Source organism: Oreochromis aureus, linkage group 10, assembly GCF_013358895.1.
Source record: "Oreochromis aureus strain Israel breed Guangdong linkage group 10, ZZ_aureus, whole genome shotgun sequence".
Taxonomy (NCBI): Eukaryota; Metazoa; Chordata; class Actinopteri; order Cichliformes; family Cichlidae; genus Oreochromis; species Oreochromis aureus.
This window is the reverse complement of record NC_052951.1, coordinates 2,012,007-2,030,637: the sequence shown is the minus strand read 5'-3', so window position 1 is coordinate 2,030,637 and position 18,631 is coordinate 2,012,007. Positions and strand designations below refer to the sequence as shown.

General features: G+C 42.3%; 2 protein-coding genes across 6 annotated transcripts; one reads left to right on the top strand and one right to left on the bottom strand.

Annotated features, from left to right (window-relative positions):
- The first annotated feature begins 226 nt into the window (after nucleotides 1–226).
- On the top strand, nucleotides 227–4,875 carry rnft1 (ring finger protein, transmembrane 1). Of its 2 annotated transcripts, none has more exons than XM_031748124.2 (9): nucleotides 227–430; nucleotides 904–1,358; nucleotides 1,440–1,516; nucleotides 1,602–1,702; nucleotides 1,831–1,984; nucleotides 2,084–2,242; nucleotides 2,339–2,404; nucleotides 2,505–2,606; nucleotides 3,922–4,875. In XM_031748124.2, exons 1-9 carry the CDS (start codon nucleotides 405–407, stop codon nucleotides 4,054–4,056), a joined length of 1,275 nt encoding a protein of 424 aa, XP_031603984.1. In that variant the 5' UTR covers nucleotides 227–404; the 3' UTR covers nucleotides 4,057–4,875. The 2 variants fall into 2 exon arrangements, with proteins under 2 accessions (XP_031603984.1, XP_039474237.1); XM_039618303.1 differs by having other exon boundaries at nucleotides 834–1,358.
- Nucleotides 4,876–5,007: 132 nt separating this feature from the next.
- Nucleotides 5,008–18,345, bottom strand: rps6kb1a (ribosomal protein S6 kinase b, polypeptide 1a). 4 transcript variants are annotated; one of them, XM_039618300.1, is made up of 15 exons: nucleotides 18,019–18,345; nucleotides 16,965–16,974; nucleotides 16,112–16,197; nucleotides 14,548–14,616; nucleotides 13,867–14,014; nucleotides 13,715–13,772; nucleotides 12,517–12,617; nucleotides 12,265–12,355; nucleotides 12,085–12,175; nucleotides 11,858–11,965; nucleotides 11,685–11,747; nucleotides 11,527–11,604; nucleotides 11,324–11,431; nucleotides 8,918–9,030; nucleotides 5,008–7,553 (listed from the first exon to the last, which is right to left on the bottom strand). In XM_039618300.1, exons 1-15 carry the CDS (start codon nucleotides 18,088–18,090, stop codon nucleotides 7,289–7,291), a joined length of 1,461 nt encoding a protein of 486 aa, XP_039474234.1. In that variant the 5' UTR covers nucleotides 18,091–18,345; the 3' UTR covers nucleotides 5,008–7,288. The 4 variants fall into 4 exon arrangements, with proteins under 4 accessions (XP_039474234.1, XP_031603963.1, XP_039474235.1 ...); XM_031748103.2 differs by having other exon boundaries at nucleotides 16,112–16,232; nucleotides 16,931–16,974; nucleotides 18,019–18,343; XM_039618301.1 differs by having other exon boundaries at nucleotides 16,112–16,232; nucleotides 18,019–18,343.
- Nucleotides 18,346–18,631: the final 286 nt, after the last annotated feature.

The window sequence follows — 18,631 nt, the reverse complement described above, 5'->3', positions numbered from 1 at the left end:
CAGTTTCTGTGTATGGAACGCCAGGACTGCCATAATGAATTACTTAAATACACCAATTCATTATGGCAGTCCTGGCGTTCCATATCTGTGAGCAACTAAAACCTGCTTTGGAAACTGAGCCGCCTACATAACCACACATATGTGTGTTTTATGCCTGTCATGTGACTGCAGTTCTGGGATATCCCACTAGGTAGAGGTGTTGCGTCATTTTACAAAAACAAAAACAAACAAAAAAAACGCCTCAACTAGAAAAAAACGTCGTGACGTCTGCAGTCGTAAAACAACGTCATGTCTGTACAAGCAGCTTATGGCTTAGCCTGAAAGCTAACATCTTATTTTTGTTTTTTGTTTTTGTTTAGTTTGGCGGGTCGGCTTTTGTTCTAGATGGAGACCCAGAGCCTACCATGAAACTCCGGGTACAGAATGACAGGTGAGCTGAAGCTTAGACGGGGCCTAAGAGAAAACATGCTAGCTGCTAATGCTAACGGCTAGCTGTGTGTAGGAAACGCTCAGTTTTACCTGTTAGCGGTCTGTCACTAAGCTGCTTTGGACTTTGTTTATTACTATTACTTGAAAATGTCTGTGTTTTTTTTTTAACTAAGGCAGTTACGTTGGTATAATGAAATGAGTTATGTGGAAATAATGTCAGAGTAATTCACTTTTGTTAACTTTAGCCAACCTAAAAAAAAAAACATATCTCCAGTCGCATTCGTGCCCCAAAGTACCACAGTACTGTCAGTGAGGAGTCTCAGCTGTTTTAGCATAAACGGCGCTAAACCCTTCATTACTTCATAACACTTTATTAACGTCTTTACGTTGGTTCTCTCTGTCAGTTGTTACGTAAATATGGCCGTGATCGTAACTGCAGCGGGACACACTCTGACCGAGGCTCTTGTGTCTTAGGAGTGATTCCAGAAGAGTACAGAAACTGAGGGAGTCTCCTACTGTAATGCAGCCTAATTCAACTGAGCGGGGTGGTCATGCGGGAAATGGTTTATCCCTGACTCTGCAACCAGAGCTTTTCACCAGGGCACCTGTCAGTGGTGCTGCTGCCTCCGGCCCTGAGAGCGGTGAGGTACGAGTACCCATGACCGGTGGCCCCGGAGAGTCCAGTGGAGGTGCCCCATCCAGGAGATGCAGGATCAACTCCCACAGCCACTCGCATTCACATTCACACGCACATAATCGGGCGCCCCCTTCCAGTTCAGAGCCCGAGCTTGACCCGGCCGAGTCCGATCTGGACTCTGGAGAACCCAGCGCCTCTCTTTCTGAGCTACGCTGTCTCTTCCGCTGGCTCCAAAAGAGTCTTCCTTTCCTGGTCATACTGTGCGCTAAGCTGGTGATCCAACATGCTCTAGGTAAGCAGGAGTGAAGAAAACAGTGTCACCACAGCTGTGAGCACAAGACGGCATGTCATCGTGTCTCTCTTCCTTTACCAGGTTTAGCAGTTGGGATTGGCCTCTTCACAACCTTTCTGTATGTGAATAAAAACATTCAAACTCAAGTCTTTCTTCAGGTGAGTGAGCAGCTGAAAAACTTGATTTGTGATGCGTTTATGAATATTAATGAAGTCCCTAATACGTCATGTTGTCTGTGTGCAGGATCGTCACTCAAAACTGCAGTGCATATGGCTGCTGCTCTTCCTGATCTCCTCCACCTTACTGCTTTACTACACCTTTCTCACAGAGACACTTTATCATTGGTAAGGCACGATCCATTGTGTCACCTCACTCATCACTAGAAATATAGTCTCCGACCTAAAAGTGGAGTATGATCAGATTTGTTGAAGAGCATTATGTCGTTTAACCCGACTGTCACCCCTCCTCATAGCCTCATCCTGCTCAGTCCAGCCATTGAGCCGCTGGGTTTCTGGGAGACACTCTGGGCAGTCGGCATCACCAACTTTGTAATAAAATTCCTCTGCATGGGAATCAAGTGCCTTATTTTGCTGCTGCCCTCTTCACTGGTGTCCTATCGAACTCAGGTTTGATTTGTGGATTTATTTTTGACATTGTTGACTTAATGAACAAAACCAAAGCACTGTTGGCAGGGCTGGTTCAGTAGCTTAAGTTTATTTCTCCAGGGGCAGTGGCTCATGTTGACTGAGGAACTGGGTCAAGTCCACCAGGCTATAGCGCCTGTTCCACTGTGGTTCCGCTACCTAGTCACCTACCAGGAGACAGAAGGCACCCCTGGACTTACACTCGGGGTCCTGTTAGCTTTGCTCTACCTCATACTAAAGGTGTGATCCTACAGCTTGTATATTTTTTGTAGTATAAATGCTAAAAAGGTTCTGTTTCCTGTTGAAACGAAAACTGTTGTTTTCTCTCCCTTTTAGCTTTTAGGATTGTATGGTCAGTGGACGTCTTTAATGAAAACTGGGAGACTGTTTCTACGAGTCGAGGTCAGTGTTAAACAGCTTTATATTTAAATTGTGAATTAAAAGTAAATGCAGATTGTGCTGAAGTGTCCATATTGAAGTGTGTTTCTGTGTTATTTCTCAGTGCACAGGCACAGCAGCCACGAGGAGTCAGTGTAATGAGGCTGGAGATGTCTGCCCCATCTGTCAGGGAGAGTACAGGGAGCCACGTGCGCTTCTCTGTCAGGTAAAACCACACGCGCACACTTCCAGGGCCTGCTGTACACTACCACTAAAGTGTTGAGTCCCCTCTTATTTCTTTGTAATTTGCTCCAAAGGAGCCAGACGTTTCTTTGGACATTGGCTGCTTTTTTACTCATTTTCAGTCCTGTTCGTGATCATTTTCAGAGGAATGCTTTTTTTAAATTTCTTTTTTCTGTTTGTTTGTTTATTAAGCAATTTCAGACTGAACTGTAAGTCACTCAAGCATTAAAAGGCACCCAACTCAAAGACCAGTGAATCAGTGTTAGGTCTACACATGACAGACACCCCAACAGTGAACCAGCTGAAATGGTTTCTATTGGGACTTTGTTGCTGGCAGCCTGTCTCAAGACATTTGTTCCCATTTCTTTAGCTGAATCTATAAAAAGTTTACTTTTTCATAAAGTATCAAGTAATGAGGGGTGGCTCAGGACTTTAGTACAGTCCTGTATATCCTGCTACAATGTTTGATGCTTCTGTAAAACACTTTTAAATGGTGAGGTCAGAGTGTGTACAAATGTTCCCTGTCAGATTTTATTTCAGGAACACAGCTCTGACTGTGACATAGACTGTATATAAACCAGGGGTGGGAACTCTGTGTCCTGCAGGAATTAGATCTCACCCTGGGTCAACACACCTGAATCACATGATTAGTTCATTACCAGGCCTCTGGAGAACTTCAGGACATGTTGAGGAGGTCATTGAGCCATTTAAATCAGCTGTGTTGGATCAAGGACACATCTAAAACCTGCAGGACACCGGCCCTGGAGGCCTGGAGTTCCCCACCCCTGATATAAAAGATAAACACAACCATTTCCACCATTTCACTGCTGTGAAGAGCATCCGTCATGGTGTTTCAGTGTTTAACTTTAATCTTCACCTGACAAAATAAACTTTAATCATTCAATAAAATTTGAAGGGACTGACTGAGACCATAAACTCACCAGAGTAGCATCGAGTGAGGTAAAAAGGAAAGGGAGCATTTTCCTGTAGACTTTTTTTCCAACCGCAGGAGTCTCCCTCTGCTGGTCGTTAGAGGAATGCAAATTTAAGGTACCTTCATATCGACTTTATTTATTTATTTACTTTACAAAAGCTACAACCGCCTATTTATGAAGTCTTGAGGATAGAAGTGCTCCCCACCTGCTGTTGGAAAAGTCTGCAAGGGGCAGCCAATCAGGACAAAGCTGGTGTAAAGAGTGACGAAGGAGCTAAAACAAACTTGAAGAAGTTCAGTAGCCCTTTTCAGGCACTTTTGAGTGTAAAATGTGTTGACGTGCTTTCACTTCTCTGCTGTGCAGCACATATTCTGTGACGAATGCATCGCTCTGTGGTTCAACCGGGAGAAGAGCTGCCCCCTCTGCCGCACAGTGATCACAGAGAAGGTCTACAAGTGGAGAGATGGAGCCACGTCTCCACACCTGCAGATTTATTAATGAGGAGCAGATGGGAGCTGTTCAGGTGTGGGATACTGGTATTATTTTGTGACGTTTCGTGGCTGTCAAGCCCCACTGACAGATAATGTCGTACACACTGTTTCATTAGTCAGTTAAAGGCTGGGCTCCTTGCTGGCCGAGGTCAGTAAAGGTACACAACCATAGGCACGTTTCTGGCTTCTTATGTTTTTTCTCTTGTTAAGTCTCCAGCAAAGAATTTATTATTCTCACAGAAATTATTTTCTCACCCTCGAGTATTTTTTTGATTTAAGTCGTTTCCCTTTGTGTTGCTTTTCTTCACCTTTAGTCTTTGAAACTTTCCTCGAGAATGAAAATTTCATTACTTCCAAGTTGTTTTTTCTGTTTTGTGAATATAGGAGCATAAGAGAATTACACACAGCATTTTCCTTTACATCTGAACAAACACCTAGCACCCGATCCCCGTCTTGTCCAGTGTTACTTAATTTGTGATCGCAACTTTTCCCATTCATCCAAACGAATGCGCTGAATAAAAGCATCTGCTTTAGTTGTATCGTTCAGTTTGAAAACAGAGCTGACCTTCTGGAACGACTCATAGTTATAATTACACATTAATATGTGCACACAGTAAACGTCTTGCTTTCAGCTTGTTTGGGGGACTGCAGATGATTGATTGTGATACTGATTTACACGTAAATTATTTTTTTACAGGGCTGACGTTGCCCCGTTTTTGTAAAAACCAAAGACCGGGAGAAACATCTATTTTATGTACAAAAATCATGTCACTTATTTTTATCTGCTCTGATCCATAAACTCTGATTAAAGATCTACATCTAAGTTGAGAGTTCTTGGCTTGATTCGTGGAACAGTTCTGATGAACAGCTTCCAGTTTATGGGGAAAAAACTTGGACGTTATCACAGAGGTAAGCTGAAACGTTCTCTCTGTTGCACCTGCAGGACTCAGACACAGGCTCTGTTCATTTATGTTTTATTTCAACTTCATTATGTACATGATACAGTTCGGCAGGTGAAGGATCGACACAACAGAAATGTTACTCAATGCCCACCAGTGACTAAAACATCCTTTTCAACTCAAGACATGTTATCAAGTAAGCTTGATAAAGTATGGTTCAAACACCTGTGTGTAAAATGCTCCTTAAACATACCTGAACAGAAGCAAAATGCACCACTTTTACATCACCGTCTCTCAGACACGACAGTCACACCAAACCTCCCACTCAGACCACGATCACAAAGATATACACATCCTAGAAAGGCATGACAGGACGTCAGCGTTGGTAATCAATCCCAGCCTTACACGCGCACACGCACTCACACAACTACAATATACAGCAAACTGTACATACGTGATGTACTCTGTCAGCAAAGGCACAGTGCCATTCCCATTGGTTTTTGCATCATAACATCATCTATCTTTCCACTGCAAAAGAAAAACTACACTTCAAGTTTTTGGCAAGGAAAGTCTAAAATGAAGAAGTTTAAAAGTGAAACTATGCCTCGCAATAAATACTGTAAGACGTTCGGGCCTTTTGAAACATTAAAAAAAAAGAAGCTGCATCTGAGGTTCTTGTAAGACTTTCTATGGAAATAAAATTACACTGTACACGATTATAATTGCAACAGAAGTCAAATCAACTTCTTACACATTCTGCTGCCCTATGTGAATAATACTACATAATAAATACATAGTTTGCATAGTGTAGACAACGCAGTGGAACCACAATGGCACTTGAAATAAATATAAACAAAGTAAGCGAGTGGAGTGACGGCTGTTAAACACAGCTGGTTTACAGGAATGATCCAAATACATCAGCTCAGTCAGTAAAACCTAAAACATGAACCAAAAGAAGTTTCTACACAGTTAATTTGTAGAAAAGTTGCAAACTTCCTGTGTTGTTTTCCTACGTTTTCATTTTTAAGATTACCAGAAAAATCCCCAAAGCTTTAGCTCGTTTTGGCCAAACGTTACAGTCAGTATTTGTGGATTGCAGGGAACAATGTCAAAAACAAAAACAGAAGTCATTCGTTTAGCTTTCATTAGCATTATGGGAATCTGATTCCGACCTTTGGTCATTTTTAGGATGACAGGGTTCAATGGCTTGACTCCAAAGGCTCATCTAGCAGCTTTATGTCGCACAAACAGCCCAAACATCCCACTCTTAATAGATGGTCTATTCATACACGTGTGTGTTAATACGCCCTTACACTTAAAGCCATGTTACAATGCACAAAAAGCACACTCACAGCACCTTAGACATGAATGCAGCCAATGTCAGTAAAAAAGGCAGTGATACCAATCTGGCTCAGAGTATTTTGGGTCAACATGCTTGTTGGTTTCCAACCATGCCAGTGGCAATGAGACTGCATGAGTTAAAAAATAAGAGCAGGAGATTTAAGTGACACACAAAGGCTTTTAGAGTCTGTTTACATTCAACACAAAGGAAACAAACAGTGTTTCTGGATCGGCGTCCCACAGGAAGCCTTCCGGTCAGATAAGTAAAGCAGTGCCAGCATTTGGTATCGACTGTGGTGGAAGTGATGCACTTGGCTGAAATTTCACTTGTCTTTTTATAGCTGCTTTCCTTCAGGCGTGCTCACCTACTCCTGATCTAAGCTCTAGTGACAAAGGCGATCTGACTCTGTCCTTTATAAAGGACCTAACCCTGTGAAACTATTATCCAATAAATCTACTGACTGACAGCGTGATCCGAAATTTCACAGAGTGACTGTTCAGAAAAAATGTCATGATGAGGGAGAAACAAACGCTCCTTATTGGAGAACTCTTTTTCTCACTGTGATGGAGTAAACTCGCCGTAAACACTACAAGTAACGTTACCCTAGACTCGAAGATAAAAGAGCACCAGTAAATCATACGATAATGCCAGGTGAGTACACCTCAGCCACCTGAGCCCACTCGTCAGCTGGCATTTTTCAGCACACGTTCGAACAGAGTTTGTCGAAGAGCAGCTCTCTCACACCGCTCTGCTAATTTATAAACTGCTGATTAGCTGTGGCGAGTTGAAAAAAAGAAGAAAAAAAAAAAAGGCCCAGGCTAAGTCAGGAGGTTTCAGGCGGTCAAGGAGGGGAAGGCGCTGCTGGAAGGAGCTGGTGATCGGCGTTGACAGCGTCAGTCAGATTTAAAAAAAAAAAAATCCTACAAGTCTCTTTGAAAGGACAAAAGGAAAAGGAAGGGACACTCAAAGAGGGCCGGCGTTCGTAGGCGAGCCGAGCGTCATAGGTTCATTCGTAGGTGTTCGGGCCGCTTGGAGTTCATGGGATATGCCTGCTTCTTGTAGGGCCCTACACTGATGCCTGAAGGCTGCCTGATGGGAAGCGGCGCAGAAGCCTCGGTGAAGCCGCTGCCGCTTGTGTCCATTTGCTCCACTGCTGAAACCTCCATGGGTTGGTCCATCGAGCTGCTGGGTGAAAGCAGAGACGGGCTGCCAGTCATCAAAGGTCCCCGGTGCCAGTTGTCCCCCCCTGCAAACTTCAGCGGACTGAGGAAGAAGATATGACATACTTCTATTAGGCTCAAAGGCTGTTATATGCACCACACAGCTACAGTCGTGAAAAAGTACACCAAAGCACACCATCGCATAACCAGGACTTAAGAAGAAGAAACTCACTTTAACAGGTAAATACAACCTGAGAATAAACAACAACACGACACAACGTTGCTTCAGTTCAGTAAGACTTCCAGTCGTTTAAGCTCTCTTCAGTCACAGGTCTGGACTTTGACCGGGTCATTAAACCACCTTTAGTGTTTTCTTTTTGAGACATTTGGATGTAGGTTTCCTGATGTGTCCTATGAAAGGACCGATTTAAGCCAAGCTTTAGCTGTCAGAAAGCTGCATATTTGGCTCAAGAATACTTTGGTACACAGGAGTTCCATAGTTGGTGCAAAACAAGCCCAAATCATTATCCCTCTACCACCATGCTCGGCCGGTGGTTTATGGCGTTATTCTCTGTTTGTTTGTTGCCAGACATCTTCATTTTGGAACATTGTTCCAGAGGTTTTGTGGCGTGCACAGATACGAATTTGCAGTCTAAGCCGTGCTGCCATGTTCTTCTTTAGAGAAAAGCCTTGTCCTTGCAACCTTTCCTTTTTTCTAACTGTACTATTATGAACTTTCCCTGTCGAGTCTGAGATGTGGCTCTTAGGTAGTGCATGGACTGACCTTGGCGTGGCTTTCCTGGGTACAATGACAGTTGTGCTGAACATTTCCTACTTGGGAATAATCTTTCCCACAGTAGAACGATGGACTTGAAATTATTTGGAAATGGTCTTGTAACCCTTCCAAAACTCATGGGCAGCAACAACTGTTCCTCCTTGGCACTGTGTTAACACACACATGAATGCTCAAGACCAGCAAACTGCCAAAACATCTGCCTTTATAGTGGTGCTCAACACTTACTGATGATCAGTCAACTGCATTTGATCAGCAGCATCTGGCTAATTACTGTTTTAATGGGAGCAGTAAGGGAGTACCATCCACTGATTCTGCATTCTGGCTTCAAATTGTTTTGTGTTGTTGTTCATCTGAGGTTGTATATAAATCATTTTAAGGTTGTTTTTTTTAATGTTCTTATTCATAAAACCTTAGACATGAAAGGATGTGTACAATTACCCCAAAAACTCCAAAACATCCCTCACCTTCTCTATCCATTTATTTTTAATTCAATCCCTGTTCTCCCTTATTTAAGCTTTATTGACTTTAAAAGCCTTACTGTTAGCCAAGCAAATTTAAGCTAATCACAAGGTCAGCAAGTGAGTCATCAGGGTGAAGACTTGTTTTGGGAAAGATTTTTAAATGACCAGTGAAATTCAACAGATCCGGAGACAAAAACAACATGCCGTTACCTCACAGGTGTTCTCGGGCTTCCCGGGAACTTTCGCGGTGAGCGGACCTTTGGCTCAAAGGAGAACTTCTCTTTGACGTTTTCAAGCACAGATGGGGCTACATATGTGAAACCCTGGGGAAGGGGTGGAGGACAAAAACAGAAAGAGATCTAAGCCCACTTCTTCAAAGATCGTCTTTCCAAAAACAACCCACAGCTGATGATGAGCAATGAAATGCTGAGTAAACCATATCATGCAATGTGGTGGAACAGTGAGTGAAGCTTCCAGGAAAACCAACAGGATTAAACCAGATGGGACGCATTAACTGGTTCTCGTAAGACCCACTTGTCGAAAAGGGGGAAAAAAACAAAACAAAAAAACCCCAGTATGTCCAGAACTAGCTGCTGTTTGCAAGTTTTCAGACAACACAGAAACAGTCAGTGCACCGTTTTCTATTAAAAACTCTCCGTCTGCGTAAATTTAGCAACATCAGCTTTGCACCAGATATTTAGCTTTTTCCTACCTTACATCATCTGACCACAAACGATGACCGAACGAAACACTGACATGCAGGTTATGAGTCGTCTTTCATAGATCTTACCCTGCAGCATTATTATACGCTCACCCACCACTCTGTCAGGTATACCTGTCCCAACTGCTAATTAGTGCACATAACTAATCAGCCAATGGCAGGGCAGCAACTCGCTCATTCACTGAGGTTATTGTACTCGGCCCTGAAAATCTTAGAAATATGGTATCTAAGCAGATTCTTACTCTGGATGGCATTACCTTGGCCTCCAGTAACACTGTGAGAAACCTTGGAGTCATTTTTGACCAGGACATGTCCTTCAACGCACATATTAAACAAATATGTAAGACTGCTTTCTTCCATTTGCACAACATCTCTGAAATTAGAAATATCCTGTCTCAGAGTGATGCTGAAAAACTAGTTCATGCATTTATTACTTCCAGGCTGGACTACTGTAATTCTTTATTATCAGGATGTCCTAAAAACTCGCTGAAAAGTCTTCAGCTGATCCAAAATGCTGCAGCAAGAGTCCTGACAGGGACTAGAAAGAGAGAGCAGATTTCTCCTGTTTTGGCTTCCCTTCATTGGCTTCCTGTTAAATCCAGAATTGAATTCAAAATCCTGCTCCTCACATACAAGGTCTTAAATAATCAGGCCCCATCTTATCTTAATGACCTTGTAGTACCATATCACCCTATTAGAGCACTTCGCTCTCACACTGCAGGCCTACTTGTTGTTCCTAGAGTATTTAAAAGTAGAATGGGAGGCAGAGCCTTCAGTTTTCAGGCCCCTCTTCTGTGGAACCAGCTTCTAGTTTGGATTCAGGAGACAGACACTATCTCTACTTTCAAGATTAGGCTTAAAACTTTCCTTTTGCTAAAGCATATAGTTAGGCTGGACCAGGTGACCCTGAATCCTCCCTTAGTTATGCTGCAATAGACGTAGGCTGCCGGGATTCCCATGATGCATTGAGTTTTTCCTTTCCAGTCACCTTTCTCACTCACTATGTGTTAATAGACCTCTCTGCATTGAATCATATCTGTTATTAATCTCTGTCTCTCTTCCACAGCATGTCTTTATCCTGTTTTCCTTCTCTCACCCCAACCAATCACAGCAGATGGCCCCGCCTCCCTGAGCCTGGTTCTGCCGGAGGTTTCTTCCTGTTAAAGGGAGTTTTCCTTCCCACTGTCGCCAAAGTGCTTGCTCATAGGGGTCATATGATTGTTGGGTTTTCTCTGTATCTATGAAGCGCCTTGAGGTGACTTTTGTTGTGATTTGGCGCTATATATAAATAAAATTGAATTGAATTGAATTGAATTGACGCTAAAGTCATACACACGGTCAACATGAAGTGCGAGGTTCAAACGGAGCATCAGAACGGGGCAGAAAGGTGATTTAAGTGACTTTGAATGTGGTTGCCGGTGCCAGATGGGCTGGTCCGGGTATATTTGAGAAACTGCTGATCTGCTGGGACTTTCCCACACCATCATCTCCTGAGTTTACAGAGAGTGGTCCAAAACAACAGAAAATAATCCAGTAAGCAGCCATTCTCTGCTGATGCCGGAGAAGAGTGACCAGACTCGACCCGACAGAGTCGGGATGTGTTGAAACGAGAGTCGCATCACAGATGCAGCAGCTGTGTGATGCTATCCTGTCAATGTGGGCCAGCACCTTGTTGAGTTACCACAGAGAACTAAGTCAGTTCTGAAGGTTCACTAACACTTGCACGGTGTAACTAATGAAGTGGCCGGTGAGTGGACTTGCACTGCGGTCAGGTTTTCTTTAGCAAGTGGTCACATTAAAAGCAAAGCAGTTGTTTGTCCTTTGACTCCTATCACATGAGTGACTTATCATCGAGGATTACTCCCTTCACAGAGTAAAAGGCACCAGTTACACACCAGGAAGACTTGATTGGCACTTTCGCTGAGCATGGAGTCATCGGGGCTGTCCACTGGAGTCTGACTGGTGAACTTGGAGTCAAACTGGCTGACATCATCAGCTGATTGCTGTAAAAAAAATAAAATAATAATAATAATCAAGTTAGTTAATGATCTTCATGGCCACATTACACAGGACATCTCTGTGTGGAAGACAAACTCACCAGAAATGGTTTAAATGGAGGCTCTACTTTGCGAGCAAGGAGGTCGTCCCAATTTATATGGCGGAAGAACGTATGGGCCTAGGAAACATGACAGCTGTTTTGTGTCTGTGTGTTTTTTTAAAATGTATTTTTCAAGCTCCATCTGAAGTGATGCCTACCTGGACTTCAGCTGCATCTCCTGGACCGCCCCCAAGTCGCAACGAGGCGTTTCTTTTCAGCAACTAGAAAAAACCAAAAATATTTGTATTTTTGACAGCAGATCAGTGCTTTTTAACGAGACACAACACGGCATGTGAAGCGTGCGGAGAGGAGCAAGGCTTTAACAGCTCACCTTTTTCAGAAGGTCCCTGGCTTCTTGCGTGAGGTAAGGTGGGAGGCTGAGTTTACATTTTAAGATTTTGTCTATGGTCTTCTTTCGGTTTTCACCGGTGAACGGAGGCTGAGGAACAGCAGCAGATTGGAAACATTAGCCGAGCAGCACGATAAGGACGCTGTGAGTAACGGTTCCGGTTACTTGCATTAGTTACGGCATTAAGAAGTTGACTGGTTCGTACTTACTGCTCCTGTCAGCATGTCGTACATGAGAGCTCCCAGACTCCACCAGTCCACAGCACGATTATGTCCACTTCTCATCAGGATCTCTGGAGCCCTGAAGAAGAAGAGAGGAGGAGAAGGCGTGTCAAACAAGAGGCATGAATGTCCTGATGTGTATGTAAATCATCAAACTGTTTGCCATACATGTACTCAATAGTGCCGCAGAAGGTGTGGGTGACTGTTCCATCGTGGATGGACTCTTTGCATAGGCCGAAATCCGTCAGCTTCACGTGTCCTAGAAGGTGGATGCGTACAGAGGACACGTTAGAAGGTTCAAAGTTGTGTTTTAAAAGTTGAATGCAAAACAAACAGAAGATTTCTGCAAGAAAATCTCCGTTGGTGAAGGACATGTATCTAGGTCGGACGTTTAGTAAGCAGCTCCTAGTGTTTCAGTACCGTTGTTATTGAGCATGATGTTCTCAGGTTTTAAGTCCCTGTAGATGATGCCTTTTTGGTGCAGGTGACCCAGCGCCATTGAGATCTCGGCCAGGTAGAAACTGTCAACAGAAAAAGAAAAACAACACAGGTCCCATATTTAGACAAATGCATTGACATTTCTATCCATTTTTCCTCATTACTCTTCTATATTTACACACATTCATTTTTTGCCCACATTATGATGTAATGTTTACACTCCTGTGCCTTTCTGCACTCAGTGTCTCTTTCATTATTCTAGGAATACTACTAACCCTTATTTGTTCAGCACTTTGGTTCGTGGAGTCTCCACCGTCATCTACAGACTGTGTTTATAAAACAAAAGGACACATACTGCAAGCATTCAGTCACTGTTCCAGCTCAGGGTCTGAGAAACAGAGTCACCTATCTGCCTCCCTTCACGCAAGTCAGTTCCTCAAACTTTAAACTCCCCCGTGTGCCAATTTCCTCGATGTCAATTCTGTCCTTGTGATGCTTTTTGGGGCTACAGTTTAAATACGTCCGTCTGCTCCGATCAGAACACAAGCAGCTACCGTTTGTCTCTTTGTTTTATTCCTAGAAATATTTTGGAGAACCCGTTTTTGACCAAATGTGAATCATAAAGTCACATCACTGGGTGTTAAGATGCCTCTTCTGTGGTTTAACAGTCTAAAATCACGGTGCTGATCATGAAATATGCAAACAGGCAAGTTAATATTTTAGTTAATGTAAAGATGCAAATATTGTATGAAGCAGCAAATCAATCTGTTCAGCAAGCTGGTAGTCACAGCATTACAGTCACAGGCGTTAGTGTGTGGAACAAACAAAACACACAACTTCAGACGTCTGGTCAAAAACAACAAATTGTATGAATGTAGAATATGTTCCTCTCAGACTGTCATCTCTGTTTTTGGTGAAAGTGGATATTAATAAGTGCCAACTTGCACCTACTCATGTTTGCGTACAGCGTGTGCATAACATGTCAAATTTATTTGTTTTTATATGTCACACATGGTACGTAAGGATTTTTAGGGATGATATTTCCACTTGTCCTTGTTTTCATTGGACACTGGCTTTGTTCGTGATAATGAAAGCTTGCAGCTGTGCATACTATGAGCACAGTAAACTAAACTAACCCAAAAAAGACGATCGAGGGTTTAACAGCAACAGACCAACTCACCATGCTGTGTCCTCCATGAAGATTCCCTCTCTTTCCAGCTGCATGAACAGCTCCCCGCCTACAGTTACCACATACAAAAACTCATCGTTCAAATGTATTCACACTGGGAGGGAGGAGCTGCACTGATAGAATGACTGGGAATTCCTCCTCACCGCTAAGATACTCAAGGATGAGGTACAACTTTCCCCCCGTCTGGAAGGCATAGATCAGGTCAACAATGAACGGATGTTTAACCTCCTCCAAAATGTTCCTCTCGGCTTTGGTGTGGGCGGTGTCTTTCGCGTTACGCACAATCATAGCCTGGCAAGGGACAGAAAAGCACAGTGCAGGGGTGTGAAGCTATTTGGGCAATAAATCTTACCCCATTAGCTAGCACGAAACCTTTAAAACATCAGCTGCAGAGGCAGAGTGGGAACCGGGATGCCAGGATGGTAGCTACAGCTAAGTCTCATTAAGCTAATAAACAGTCATTAAGCGAAACCTCAGGCTTCGGGGAATATGAGCTGGTTTTTCAAGGAGAGCCAGACATTAGCTCTGTGTCGACTGCAGAGAGGAGGCAAGCTGAACAGAAGCAGCAGCTCTGAGGTTGCATGAGAAAAAAGCCTGGTGCCATTATTTTAGGTTGGTTTGTACTTAGTTTCTGGCTTCAAAGCTCAGCGTAAGAGTATATCATACTCAGATCATCTGCTCCGGACTCGTAGCTATTGATACTCGTGCTTACGTAGGGAGCTCTCGGACATCAACTCTGCAACACCACACTGATTGTGTATGCAGACACAGGCCAGTTTCTACGAATGAACCCGATTCGAGTACATGCACGTGGATTTACTCACCTTCTTTAAAACTTTCATAGCAAATATTTTCCCAGAGGTGGCACCCGATACCTTCCGAACCTGAAACACCTGCAAAAATAATTTACATTTGTATAAAGACATCTAAGGAGGGGTGCTACAAGGTTCATCAAATTTAATCTAAGATGAAACCGCATAAAGAAAGAAATGCATTTCCTGAAAGACAAGCAGGAGTGATACAACACAGATTTATTTAATGTTACATCAAATATGTGCAGCACTCCCCCGCACTCTGGCATGGAACTAAGATCATAACGCCCAGAATGAAACGCTGCTCTCACTGTGACATCTGCACAGTGAGAGCAGACGTAATGGCAATGCTTGCCCCTGGGTCTGACTGACTGAATCTATATGTTAGTTTGAATATCTTGAACTTCTGCTGACAGCTTCCAGAGAGATATAAGATGATTTTATAGCTAACATTATTGCTTAAGCATGTGACTGTTGTAGTTTATTTGAGACTTTTTAATACCACCTTTTCAAAAGCTACGATGAATGTACTGTCACTTATCCTTTGGCTGTGGGGTCCAGATATTTTGAATTTGGAAAAATTATACATTTGAGACACTCACAAATTCAATCGTTCAGGTATGAATTTCAAAATCATTGTCTTTACTCTTAAAAAATAAAACTAAAATGATCTGTTCTTACTTCGTATAAGCAAAGGCTTGAGTTCTGACCGTCAGTTAAAAATACCGAGAAACTTTTGCAAAATTATGCAACATGACAATGATATCAAAAGAGCTGGCAATGTGCTACGTTTTTCTTCTTTTTTTTCTTAATAAAACGGTATTATCTCATAATTCTAAGTAAGTCCCAAGTTACGGAAAATGACTTTGTTGTCATCTCAGGCAAAACCACTTCAGACAGAGCAAGTCATGCATCTGCTTGCTAAGTGAAAAATGTTTCCAAAATAACTAATGTGCTCTGTCATTGTCAAGTTTAGCAACGAAACATCAGGGAAGTTCCAGAGCTCTACATCCACAAAAATAAGGCAGAACCCATAATGTGCACTCATCTTTAAAATCTCCATTTGTCTTAAGATTAGATACAAGGGGCTGCAGACAGATTACTTTGATGCTTTATGTCTATGCAAGTAAAGGCTTCTACTTCTTTGCTTCAAGAGCTTACAGTAAAGGTGAAACAGGATTTTTTTTCTTCCTACCACAGGAAAAAAATTGCTAGATATTTGTGGGAATTGGAGGGCTGTTGATAAACAACAATGACACTGTAAACTATTGCCAAATTTCCCATTCCACCCACTGGAATTTCAAGACATCTGCAATGCCTCCCACACATACTGGTAATGTGACACCAGGTCCCAGGCTAAGAAAAATAAGTTGCATTTTACACGATTTTAAAAGCAAAGGGTTTTTTGGTTTTTTGGGGTTTTTTTTAAATTAACGCTGCATCAAATGCATGCGAATATGAACATTTAAGTTAAGCCTTTCCAAACCCTAACTTTCAAGTCAAAAGCAGTCAATAAAAGGAGGAGGAAAAACATGTGTCAGAGAGAAATGTCGACTTGAGAGTCTTGAGTCCTCACCTTTCCATAGCCACCTTTTCCCAAAACTTTCAGCAGCTCAAAGCATTCGGGCCTGATCTGCTCTGTTCCCTTGTTCACGCTGTTCTCTGAAATTTCAAACTTCTCACAGTCATCCATGTTACTGGCAAAACAGAGCAAAAAATAAATAAAGACGATAAGAAAGTAAGGATGAAACACAGGTTCAGAATGTTTTGCACAACACTGTTAGCATTTTCCAGGACACACAGCAGAAGTATGGATGAGTGCTGGACTTTTTGTGGTGCTAGTTTCATATTATTTATTTATTTTTATGTATATTTTTGGGGGGGAGGGGGGACTGGCTGAGTGAGATCAGTGCCCACTGCTAAAGCACTTCCACACAAAGATCCCTCAGATATTTCCAAGTGAGAACAAAGAACCCAAACAGGATTATCATAGATTGCATCGATTGTTTTACCAGCTAAATGCTGCTTCACACAGCACCACAGGTCTCCACCTGGATACATGAATGGCTCTCAAAGGTACCAGGTTTCAGTTCACTTTAATGGGCAACCCAGCATTAGAAAACATAACAACCCTGCTACAGAGGGTTGTTATGGTCTGGCACTACATAACTTATGTTAGTTTTCCATTAAGTTTAGTCGCAAATTTCTTATGGCTCATAAGTACAATCAAGTTCGCTTAAAATTGGTTGGTTCTTATACCAATTTAAAAACAGCTATGGCGGGATTTAGGTCATTCCCAGATCCTAAAATGTTGACTCCCACGCATCCAAATAAGAAAAAAATAGTTTGTTCCCTTTTTCGAACCACAGTGAATCACAACATCGCTTATACTCACAAATCAAAGCTACTGCACTGCTCCATGTACTCACTGAGCTGCCCCTGGAAACAAAAGGGGACACAACATTTAGGCACACAGGAATGCGAGGGAGAACTGTTCTTTACTAGGGAGTCTGAATCAATCGCAGGTACAATACAGACTTTTATATGTTCTTTTACTAACAGAGGTTTTTTCATTTTCTAGCGATATATTTTTATTAGCCTAGTTCACTGAAAGTTAGGACAGCCTCACGGCTAACCAATACAGTTAAGCAGGGACATGCTGTATGTCTAACACTATCAGTTTTAAATGAAACTAATAACCAGGAACGCAGCGACGACAGCAGACTCGTAGCCTCGCGTTAACATCACACCGCGGTGGGAAGGCTAGCAAAAGTGTGATCCTCTTACCTGCAGTGATGCTAGCTCCTGTAGCATTTCAGCCTGTTGTTGGTCGGCTGGAGTATTATTTATTTGTATCATTATTATTATTATTATTATTATTTTTTTAAAAAAAAGGTCAGAAAGGGATACACTATTGATTAAATTAAAGTAGCTAACAAACCGCAGATATAGCATTCATGTGCAGCTAATGTAGCTAGTTACACGGCAATAAGAGCATCCCTCAAAGAATGCCGATTAAGAGCGTTGTCGCTCATAGCTCCATTATCGGATAACCCCTTACGCCCTAGCTACTACACCGTCAATTGCTATTGTTTAGCTTTCGTTATGCTTTTTTTCCACAATGCTGACATTTTACCTTCTTTTCTATTTATTTACACTCCGGCGTTGATATCTTCTCTGCTTGTATACTTTCAACTGAAGAATAACCTTATGTACTTGAGGGCTGGTCACCTTAACTTGAGCCATACTGTCCAACGTCCAAGACTTTAAGAAAAATTCAGAAAATGTAACTGGAATGTTTAATTTCAGTGTAGCTAACGTTGTATGTGAAAGCACATTAATACGCGGGAAAAGAGTGAACGATGATGTGTCCGATAATGGATACATGGGTACCGGTGTTAGCAACTTAGGCCTCGGAGCTGCTAAGTTCTAGCTAACTGGCTAACAGCAGGGACATTAGCCTTAGCGTTAGCATCAACTCACCCCATCCTCAAATTCTTCGTCAGAGACATTCTCATCCGGTTGATCCAAATCGATGTCAAAAACCGCGGCCATGGCCGCGACACCTTACTTGGCGTTTAATGACAAAACACAGGCCCGCTCCGTCACCTCATGTGAGAGCCATCACCGTTACAACCGGCTACAGCAAAAAGCATGGGCTCACCAACCAAAACAACACAGGAATCGAACAGCAGCAACAAAAAGAGCCTCTAGCGTCGGCCAGCGGCACTACTCTGCTCGGACTGGGCGAAAACATCAGGAAAGAGTTCCAGTAACGGCAGATCAGGAAAATAAATCAAGTAACTGAAAGAGGGAATGTGGTCAGATGTCCCAACATAAACAAACAAACACACACTAATAAGAAAAATAAATAAATGAACGAATAAATATATATTAATATATTAATATTAAAGTAAAGGTGGATTTTTTTTCAGTCTGTGCAAATTACATTTGAATTGTATTTAAAGATTTGCATAAAAACTTATTTATAATACATGTTTATGAGAGAATGTATTTCATTTCCTGTGTTTTTTTTTTCTAAAAATATAGATGATAGTTTTAGACTTGGACTGGCTTTTTTTTTTTTTTTTTTTAT

Bases quoted from the DNA above. Each gene is read 5' to 3' on its own strand.
- rnft1 (XM_031748124.2), top strand. From the start codon at position 405: ATGAAACTCCGGGTACAGAATGACAG. The intron at 2,243-2,338 runs GTGTGATCCTAC...TCTCCCTTTTAG, and splicing joins TGCTCTACCTCATACTAAAG to CTTTTAGGATTGTATGGTCA. The intron at 2,607-3,921 runs GTAAAACCACAC...TCTGCTGTGCAG, and splicing joins CACGTGCGCTTCTCTGTCAG to CACATATTCTGTGACGAATG.
- rps6kb1a (XM_031748103.2), bottom strand. From the start codon at position 18,090: ATGGCCGCGGTTTTTGACATCGATTTGGATCAACCGGATGAGAATGTC. The intron at 14,015-14,547 runs GTGAGTAAATCC...GTCCCTTGCCAG, and splicing joins CTATGAAAGTTTTAAAGAAG to GCTATGATTGTGCGTAACGC. The intron at 9,031-11,323 runs GTGTGTAACTGG...CCCCTTCCCCAG, and splicing joins GTGCCAATCAAGTCTTCCTG to GGTTTCACATATGTAGCCCC.